At 61.5% G+C, this 9,911-nt stretch overlaps 1 protein-coding gene across 1 annotated transcript in view; it reads right to left on the reverse strand.

Moving 5' to 3' along the window:
• Window positions 1-1,265: 1,265 nt before the first annotated feature.
• Window positions 1,266-9,911, reverse strand: part of RELL2 (RELT like 2) — a 14,956-nt gene continuing 6,310 nt past the window's right edge. The window contains exons 2-7 of the mRNA XM_044442959.1: window positions 6,305-6,309; window positions 5,865-5,930; window positions 5,715-5,787; window positions 4,687-4,878; window positions 3,520-4,075; window positions 1,266-1,348 (exon numbers count right to left, since the gene is read on the reverse strand). Of these exons, the coding sequence (XP_044298894.1) occupies window positions 1,307-1,348; window positions 3,520-4,075; window positions 4,687-4,878; window positions 5,715-5,764 (840 nt within the window). The 5' untranslated portion in view covers window positions 5,765-5,787; window positions 5,865-5,930; window positions 6,305-6,309 and the 3' untranslated portion in view covers window positions 1,266-1,306. The remainder of the gene's footprint in view (window positions 1,349-3,519; window positions 4,076-4,686; window positions 4,879-5,714; window positions 5,788-5,864; window positions 5,931-6,304; window positions 6,310-9,911) is intronic.

Consider the following 9,911-nt stretch of genomic DNA (forward strand, 5'->3'; position numbering starts at 1 on the left):
GGGGCTGCCCGGCGTGGCTCCTTTGGGAGGGTTTCGACGGCAGGGCCCACTCCCAAAAGGGGGTGCCCCCCCAGAAGCAGCTCGCCACTCCTTCCCATCATTTGGTGCGAGAAGTCGAAGTGGGCACAGGTCAAGCACGCAGCCCTTTGGCTGCTCTGAAAAGCGGGTGGTCCCCCCACCGCCCACCCCCGTTTTGCTCCATCCAGTTCTGCCACTTCTACATGCTGCTGCTGTGTGTCTGTACCGTCCGGAAAATTTGTGTATTTCTTTAAAACTGGGAAACAGAATGGTTCCTCATAACTTATTTGCAGCCATGAAAGCAACATGTATCGCTCTGCCAAAACAAAGCACAAGGATTTGAGTGAGTTATTTTTAAAAAGGCAGCGGAAAGAGATCAAATGGGGGGTTTTCTCTGGTGCCTGCTTCTCCCGCTGTTTCCCCGCTTGCCGGTGACTCAGTGGGTGGCTGCACACGCCGCCCGTTGGCTCCCTTGCCGGTGGAAACCGACACGGCCACGGACTGGGCAAGGCTTCATATCCCGGGAAGCCCCTCCAAAGAGAGTCGTCCCCCCACCCCAGAAAACACAAGGCATGTCTGAGCATCTGAGAGATGAAAAGCGAGGCCAGCGGCGTGTGGAGCAGAGCAGAAGACCCACTGCAGAGGCACTGGGAGAGCTGCTGGGGGCTGAAAGGCGCCACGGAGCCAGCCAGGCGCTCGGCCTGGCCTCCCTCGCAGGGTTGTTGTTGTGGGGACAAGACTGAGCAGGGGGAGAATGATGCAAGCTGCTTTGGGTTTGTTGTAAGGAAACGGAAGGATAGCAATGGCATAAACAAATAAGGAGGGGAAGAGAAGCACACATCGAGCCCGATCGCTTGGCTGCGACCAGCCCCCTTCACTTATTCCAGGACACAGCCTGGCACGTGCGTGTGCATTCGGGGAGGAGGAAGAGGGTTTGTGCAAGAGGCGGATCTCCCCTTCTACTCTGCACATGGTCCTGGAAGGCCTCTGGGGGCCGCAGGCATGGCTGGGGGGAAAGCAGGCCAGGGATGCCTGCCTGCCCTGGAAGCAGCCGGCTCCGGGAGCAGAGGGCGGGCAGGCGGGCAGTTGACTGCAGCCGCTTCAGAGAACCGTGGCGTACGCTCAGCCACAGGAGTGAAGCCAATCCATAGAGACACAGACCGTCATCACAGACCGTCCTGCTCGGCCGCAGGAGTGGAGCCAATCCATAGACACCCCCGCGGCCCCCCCCCCCCCACCAGCTGCGTGTGGCCAGAGTGCTGTTGCCGGCCAGAGTGCGGCACTTACGTCACACGGAGGCTCCTGGGTCCTGCGCGCCGCGGCTCCGTCCCTGGAGAAAGGAGGCAAGAGGCAGACAGCGGCGGGGGGGTTACGGGGGGCAGCGGAGCAAGGAGCAGAGGCTCACCGGCCCGGGCGTTTGGACGAGGGGCTGGGGGGGCAGGGATGCCGATCCAGGCCCCCAGGACCACGCAGGCTGCATGGCCAGAGCGGCGGCTGCAGGAGCCGGGGAGAGCCGGGCCGATCGCCCGGGCGGCCAGTGCCAGAGCTGGCACGAGGAGCTGCTCTTGGCGCCTCTGCCGGTTCTGAGTGCGGGGAGCCCCGGAGGCGCTCGGCAGGCCCCCGGCTGGGCCACATGGGCAGACTGGAGCGTGGCCACCCTGGCTCCGCAAACGGAGGCTGGGCGGCGTGCAGGCTGGCCTGGCTTGGACGGCAGGTGCAGGCCCCCTGAAGCGGCCGCCCACCGGCCTCGTCCTCGCTGCAGACATTCTCCACCCACCCCCCGCAGTGCTGCTGTTCCCCCCTATGGAGAGGGAAATGCCCGCTGCCTGATAGCACTGTGGACGATGGACCCAGCAATGGGAAGCTGCGGCGGTCCAGTCCACATAACAGCTCTGTGCTCAATAAGTAAGCCCCCTGCTTCACACGCTCTGCCTTTACTCTTCCTTTCCACCATTTCAAAATGGACTTGGTACCCTTTGGCCGCCATATTTTATTCTGGAGGGATCTTAAATATAATCCGCTCTTGGAATTCTGGGCTTTTGGGAATGAGGCAGGTAACCCGATAGGCTGTTCAAGGACAGGCTGGACGTGCACATGGTGGGCATGTCGTGAGCGGAGCTGGCTGGTGCCGGAGGTCAGACTAGATGGCCCGGGAGGCCCCTTCTGACTCGCTCTGTTTTCTATGTTTCTATGTTCTATGTAACCCGGCACTTTGGAGAGGCGCCGTCCGTTTTTCTTGCAGGAGCATTCCCACAAAACCGGCGCCTGCTCTTCCACCCCCCAGCACAAGGCCCTGGTGTGGCCTAGGCGGCACTCGCATGCCACGCTTCGTGGCAGCATCCAGGACAGCCCTGGGCTCGCCTCGCTCCAGAAGGCGCTGCAGAGGAGCCTGGGCCACGCGGGAGAGGCCCTGCCGGGGCTGCCGGGGCGGGAGGGGCCCACCCACCTCTGTGCATGAGGGGGCAGTGCCGCTTGCAACAAAGCCCTGCGCCAGCCAGCGTGGGCCACAAGGTGCGCGTCCACGCTTGGGCCCCGGAAGGCCCGCTGGCAGCCGCGCCTGCCCCGGCTTCTCTCCCCCGTCCCCTGGCAGCCTGCGCAGCAGCGTCTGCAGACCCCCTCGGCCCCTGCGGGTAATCCAGTCGCTCGGGAGTCGGGGGCACAGCCACACAGAGCCCTCCTCTCCCCCAGACAGCCCTTCCCCCGTGAGTCCTCCCCGCACGGACAGCCCCACTCCCCTTTCCATCCCGGCACTCCCTTCTCAAGCCAGGCGGAGGGTGCCAGCTTTGGGCAAGCTGTGTGTGGCGCCTGGCGACCCGGAGGCGGCAGGGTGGCGCTCGCCGCTTCTCTGCACGAGGCCTCGACTCCCCTCCACGGACCGGGCGGAGCAGCCCTGGCCGCTTTCCGCCTCGAGCAGGCCGTGGCTGGCCGGCCTGGGGACGTCGTGCGGCTGCTTGGCGCCCCCAGCGTGGAACCGGACGCCACGCAGAAGCACCTGGCATGGCTCCTTCTAAAAGCATCCAATCGATAGTGCATTTGGCCGGATGAAGGCACACGGTGCTGGGGGCCGGGGAAGAGGACGGAGCGCCCGCCTGGCTCCGTGCTGCACTCAGGCCTGCGGCTGCTTCCGGGACTGCAGGGGGGTGGGGGCTGCAGACCTGCCCCACCGCAGGGGGGACGCACCCCCCTCCTGTGGGCTAGCATGTCTCCAGACGCCTTCATCCTCCATGCTTTCGTGTGCTCTCTGCCACCAGGACTCCTTCCTGGCAGACGCAAACACTTCTCCACTCGATCGTTTTCTGCTACCTCAGAATGCTTTCTGAAGCACGATCGAGAGCTCACCTGGGGCGTTCAGGTGCTGCCGCCGCCTGGCCATCTCGGGGGACTGAGCCCCGATCCCGCAGCCACGGTCTCTATCCCCCATGCACACCTCTCCGTTGCAGGTGCACAGGAGAAAGGGGGGATTTGGCTGGACGGGGGAGGCGCGAACGGAACCGCATCTACCTGGGATTCTGTGCTGCTTGTCCTAGTGATGTCCTTTCTAGATAGATCCAGCCTGGATCCTGCGTGGAGAAGCGGACTTCCTTTGCTTTCCGAGCCTTCCTCGGCTGCCCTTGGAGTGCTCTCCTTCTCAGAAGGCTCCGCCGCCGTATTCAGACGCTCCGTCTCCCCCGGCCGTTTGGGTCCTGTGCAGGGGCTCGTCTGAGACCCATTCCTTGTGGCAGGGTCCCTGAGGCCAGCCTCTTCCCATGCACTTCCCTCTGGGCATTCCTTCTTCTCTGGCCCGTCCACCCGGACATCTGAATTGGCTGCCACATCCAGGGGCCGCTCTGGCTCCTCTGCACCCTCTTCGGCCGGTATCCTTTCGCTCGGGGGAACTGCCTCCGGACAGTGTCCTTGCTGAAGGCCATCCGGGTGGATGATTCCGTTCTGAGACCCCTCCGACTGGCTCTTCTCGTGGCTGTGCTCCAGGTCCGCAGAGCCAAGGTCCTGCTTGCTCTCATGCTCTTCCTGGGATTCGTGGGAAGCTAGTTTTTTTCCAATATGGGTGACATGGAATCTAGGGAGAAAGGAAAAGGCAACACTTGATCCTGTGAAGACCATCGTTCTTTGAGTGGCCAGGTATCCTGAGACCCAAACCCATTTTTGGCAACAAAAACCCAACCCAGGCCTTCTTGCTGCTCCTCCGTAGGAAAAGGACAAACGAAAGGGCAGGCTAGATGCTCACTCCAGCCACGGTGGCCTGGCCCACAGCTCCCCTCCCAGCGATATGGGCCTCACAATCGTGAGCAACACGGAGCTGCAGGCGTGACCAGCGCCACGGCGGCTGCGCAGGGAGACCTCCCCCTCCAGGGGACGCGGGGCCAGCCCCTTGTGCCCTCTCCGTGGACTCGGTGCGGGAGCTGGCGCCCTGAGGCCCGCGCAGGTCCACGGCCCTCGGCTGCTCTGGGTGCATCTCCTCCCTTTCTTTGCCGGGGAGGCTTCTGCGTGGACAAAGGCTGTCTTCTGGACCGCTGGGAAAGCTGCCGCAGCTTTCAGTCCCTTCGTCTCTCCCAGCTGCTTTTACTGCAGCCGTGCTTGGCTGAGGGTCCCTTGGTTTTCATTCTGAAACCTGGCAGAAGGAAGGAGTCCAATACCCGCCCCAGAGCGAGCGTCTTGCCGAGCAAATACCTGCCGACCGAGAAGACCGTGGTCTCGCCGGGGTGCATCTTGCCCTTGCCCTCCTTGGAGCGGCCCTGGCGGTGCAGCGGGCGGCGCTTCCTCCGGCTGCAGTGCATGCAGGGGGCCTGCGTGGAGCCCAGGTGCACGGTGTGGTGGTGGGGCAGGCCCGCGTCCTGGCTGCTGCGGTGCGGGCACAGGCTGCTGCGGGGAGGGAGCGGAGAGCCGGCCGGTCACAGACGCATTCCCGGCCCTGCAGCCCACGCCCTCGAGGCCGCCGCTCCGAGCCGGTCCAGGGCCGGACCCGGCCACTCCTGCCCAGCGGGAGCCCTGGCAGGGGCTTGGGCTCAGCTTCAGCCTCGCCAGGCGTTCTGGGGCAGTCTTTCCGGGGAGCAGGGACAGGCAGGCCGCCCCGGTTGGGCTTGGGGGGCAGCAGGCCGTCCTGCATTAGCCCTTCTGAAATGAACCGAAGCTGTGCGGGACGGATGGCGGGGCGGGGGGAGGACTTCTGCCTGCATGTTCTGCCTCTGGCAGCAGCATCCTGAGAATCTGGGGGCCGGGCGGCTGTGGGCATCGGGCCCAGGCTTCCCCCCCTTCCCTCTTCAGCGGCAGCTACCCCAGCCCAGTTCCGCAGAGGCTGCGCCGGGTTTCATCATGTGAGGAGAGGCGAGTCCCTTGCACAGCAGCCTTATCCCGGGGCCGCATTTCTTGGCCCTTCGATACCCACTGTTCGTCAGCCCTGAGGGGCACCGTGGCACCACTATAGCAGATTTCCTTCCTGCCAGAAATTTAACACCAAACTTCCCCACTTGAAAATAAACGCCCAGTGAAAAGGACTGTAAAAGACGGGAGAGGGCCCGGAGGACAGCCACCTCGGGAGAAGGCCCCGTGACCTTCCTTGGGGAGGAACGGGGTGCCCAACAGATGCCTCGGGTAGAGAAGCCCCCGGGAGGGGCACGCCCGGGACGGAGGGAGGGGGGAAGGCCTGCTGGATGCCCCACGAGCGGGCTGGCCTCCGAGGCCCCGAGCCGCGTCCTCACCTGGGCACGGGCACCGGCAAAGGGAGGTCCACGTCGCCCTCCCCCAGCATCTCCTTCAGGACCTCCACGTTCGCTGCGGGAGGAAGGACACGTCAGAGCGGGGCCCGCCTGCAGGGGGACCCCGCCCCCGGCCCCGGGCGCCCCACCCACCTTCATTCTGGATGATGCACTTCACTATCTTCTCCACGGTGTCCTCATTCAGCTCCTCGCTTTCGTCTGGAAGGAGAAGGGGGGGCGAGGGGGGGCGCATCAGCCCGCCTGGGCCCCGGGGGACACGCATCTGGAAGCGCTCCCCGAACACGGCTCTCCCCCGTGGCTTAACTCCCTCTCCAGCCCGGGGGTCTCTGGTGGAGCTCCAGCACCTCCCCACCCAGCCTGTGCCTCGTCCTTGCCTCCGGCACCATCCGACTCGGAGCAGGCTGCGGGCCCTCGGGCGCCGCGCCAGAGCCAGCCCGCCACAGGCAGGGCCCCACACCAGCACAGCGCTCGAGCGCCTCCGGGTCGCCGCCATCCATCCGAGTGCTGCCGAGCTGCTCCAAAGGCAGACCTGCGGCAGTTCCGTGGGGCACAGCGCAGCTCAGCTCCCCCACGGTCCCTAACGCTCCCTCCTCGGACGAGAGCCTAAAATATATTTACTGCATGCGTAAACCGCTCCGCAGCGGAAGCGCCTCCCTTGCTCCCCACGCCTGGGAGTGGCTGCCTCCTTGCCCCACTGTTTTAAGTCACCCTTTGCTTCTGGGCTCCTGGCCTGAGCGGCCTCCCTCGCTTCAGCCTTGGAATGACTGAACTGGTTACTGAAATGAGTTACTTCACTTGTTCATATTATTCATTGTTAGTAGTATCTTGCCCATTCATTTTTAAGCGCATGAAAGGGGAAAGAATTATTGTGGCTGCCAAAAGGTAATAACAAGCCAGACGTCCCTGGCAGCACGAAGGATGAACTGACAAACTGAGCAGGCGATCAGCGAGGGAGACCACGGAGCCGCCAGGTGGCTGCCCGATTCCGTTGCCTACGGGAAATCCGTTCCGCTTCCCCATCTTCTGCTCCAACAGCAGCTTCTTGCCCATGCTCCAGACTGTGCATCCAGACAATCCTTCTGGGCCCTCCAGGACTTCTCACGGCCCACGCAGTCAAAGGCATCACTGCAGTCTCTCCAGCACAGGCTGGTGGACTTCTGGCATCCTCTGGTGCGCTCCAGCAGCCAAAGCATAGTTGCCACATGATCCTGAGCGCCTCTTCCTTTCCGGAGTTCAGTTTGAACATCCGGCATTTCTCACTCCAAATTTCTCCCAAGCTCCTTCGTGAGCATCGCTCGGCTTGCATGGGAGACCAGTGCCAAGGCCAAATGCCTCCTGCGTCTGCCCTCTCGAGAAGGGACTCTCTGTCGGCCGTTCCCGGTCTGTGGGGCACTGCTCTGCCTCCCACATGTGCTGGCGCGTTTCTGTTAGGACTGAACCGACCCAGGCTTCTGCAGCTTGGAACGGCTCTCCCGGCACCAGTCTGCTGCGAACGCTGGCCTCCTCCCACGGGCTCCCTCCGCTGTGCTGTGCTCGCCGCTGCTGCTGCCGTGGGCACGTCCTCGGGGCAGGCCTTATGGAAGGAGTTTGTCATGCATTCGCTTCACTTTCTCAATGTTTTCTCCTGGTCCGAGAGCACATTCCCCTCCCCCGTCTTTCTTTCGGCATTCCTAATCCAGGTTTGACTTTCCCTTTGATTTCTTGCATCTTCCGCAAAAGGTCGCTTGTTTTGCCTCTTTTGTTGTCATCTTCTGTTTTGTTACATTGGTCATTGTGACAGTTCTGTTTGTGTTTCTGTGGTAAAAGTTGCACTCAAGATTCTTACCCCATTTCTGTCAACTTTTGCTCTTGCTTTTTTGCCTGTCCCTAGAAATTACATTTCCTTTGTCCCTCATCTAGGCCTTTTCTTTCTTTTTGCTACAAGAACTATTTGCATGGGCTTTAAATGTTACTGAATTTGTATTCTGGAACTCTGCTAGTGAACTTTTCCAGCTTTACTCCGATATTTGATATCTGGCATTCATGCTCATGACCACGATCTGTGCCTGGTCTTGCTTTGGCAGTGAGAATACAGCTTCTTCCAATTACACCATCTATTTGATTTCTGTTCTCGCCATCTGGTGATGTCCGTGCGCATAGTAGTCTGATTGGTTGCCTGAAAAACAGATTATTTGCGAAAAACAGATTGTTGGCATCACAAAATTTTATGAGTTATTTCTGCCCCTGAGGCCAAATTCTCCCATAATATTTGATGGTGCTTTGTTTCCTAATTTTGCATTCCAGGCTCCTGTGAGATCGGAATATCTCATCTTGGTGTGTTATCCATTTCTTGTAGAACACTTGCAGGGAAGTTTTCCTTCCATGTCTTCTTCTTCAGCATCTGCTTTTGGACCATAGACTTGAGTGAGGGCTGCTTTGATAAGGTTTTGTGATGGCCAAGATCCAGTCGGGGTCCGCATCCCGACCCCGCCTGCCTCAGCATCAGAGCCTCACCATTTCTTCTGCGTATTTCCACGGTAAAAGACGTTGCGTTTGTCCGACCGAGGAAGCCCCATCCCAGTTCCCTTTCACCTGCTTCCACCAAGTCCTGCGATCTTGAGCGATCCCACTTGTCCCTTCACGGTTTCCGGCCTGCCTCGATTTGTGCGTCTCACACCGAGCAGCGCTGCGCTCCCCTTTTGGCACGGTGCCCATCAGCCACTAGACTCCCTTCCAGCCTTGGCCCAGCCGCACCTCTGGCAACCGGGCCGTGGGAACTTGCCCCCTGCTCTTCCCGGGAGCTCTTCCAGCGTGGGAGCCTCATTATCTCTTGTTGCATTTTGGATTTTCCAGGTGAGAACATTCAGACATCATCTTGTTCGGGGCAGCACGAGCCAGCGTCGCCATGAGCATCCTTGCTGTCACCCGCAAAGGGCTGTCCACCCAGAGTCCTCTCCAGCTACTGCCGCTGCCCAGCAGCTGCCCTCCTGGAGTTCCTCTGCCCCCTTCTCCACGAGGGTGATCCGTTCCCTTCTGCGGACGCGAGGGTTGCTCCTGGAGGCAGTGGCTGCGCCTTGGCCTGGCCAGGGACGCAATCGAGACCTGGCCGGAGGAATGGCTCGGAGCCACCGCTGTGCCAACGCAGCCTCTGACGCAGAAGGGAAGCTGCGTGGCTCTGGCTGGCAGCACACAGGAGGTCTCGAGTCCCACCTTCATTTCAGGTGGGGCCGAAAAGCTCCTGCCCGAAGCCCCGCTGAGCCCGACCGGCCAGGAAGCAATCCTGGGCTGGACCGGCTTGTGGTCTGGCCCAGGGCGAGACGTTCCCGCGGTTCCCTGGATAGATGCCTGCACACCGCCTGGCCTGCTCAGCCATCCGGCTCGCGTGGAAGTCGTGCCGAGACGAAGCTGGTGGGGCAGCCGGGAGGAGAAGAGAGGCACATGGGCTGCTCCCTCTGCCTTCCTCCATCCCACCCGGCTCAGGCCTCGTTTGCTACGCGTGCCAGGACTCCAGGAGGCTGTCGATGCTGCAGCTGGAGAGACCTGGATTCCAGAACCAGCTTCTCTGCCTCCCAGAGAAAGCACCGGTCCAGTGAACAAGGAACAGGAGGGCCAGTCTCCTCTCAGCCTCGGAAGAAACGGCGGCAAGGATGGTCCCTGCATCCTGGTGCGGCAATTCTTGCTGTTGCTGGTGCGCCACGTTTGTATCGGCCTTCTTCCTCTTGTGGGGTGGCTTCCAAGGTTCCCTTCCCTCTTCCGTCCTCACAACAACAACCCTGTAAGGCAGGTCAGGGCAGGCCCAAAATTTATCAGTGAGCCTTGCAGGAGGAGTCCAACGCGACCCCCCGAGTCGCAGCCCATGGGCCCTCGGGCACGTGATGCTCCGTGCGACCAGCAGTTGAACATGCACAGCAGAGGGTGGCGACCTCACCCTGACCTTGGCATTCTGCTGCCTGAGCGTGTTAGCCCTGCAGCCACGAGCGCCCACATTCAGAGTATCATCCCAGAAAATCTGGCTGGGTAAAAGCAGCACCGCCGAGGTGTCCAGGTTGGATGAGAAAACGGTGACTTCCGCTGGGCTCCATCTCAAACCTACGTGGGAACGAGCGCTCTGCACTGACTGACTCGTTGCATTCATTCCTGCAACACTGTGCCCCATGCCTGACCCTCCGGCAAAGCTTGGCCTTATGCAAGGGGGGGGGG

This window comes from Varanus komodoensis, unplaced genomic scaffold (assembly GCF_004798865.1).
Source record: "Varanus komodoensis strain SLA01 unplaced genomic scaffold, ASM479886v1 scaffold40, whole genome shotgun sequence".
NCBI lineage: Eukaryota > Metazoa > Chordata > Lepidosauria > Squamata > Varanidae > Varanus > Varanus komodoensis.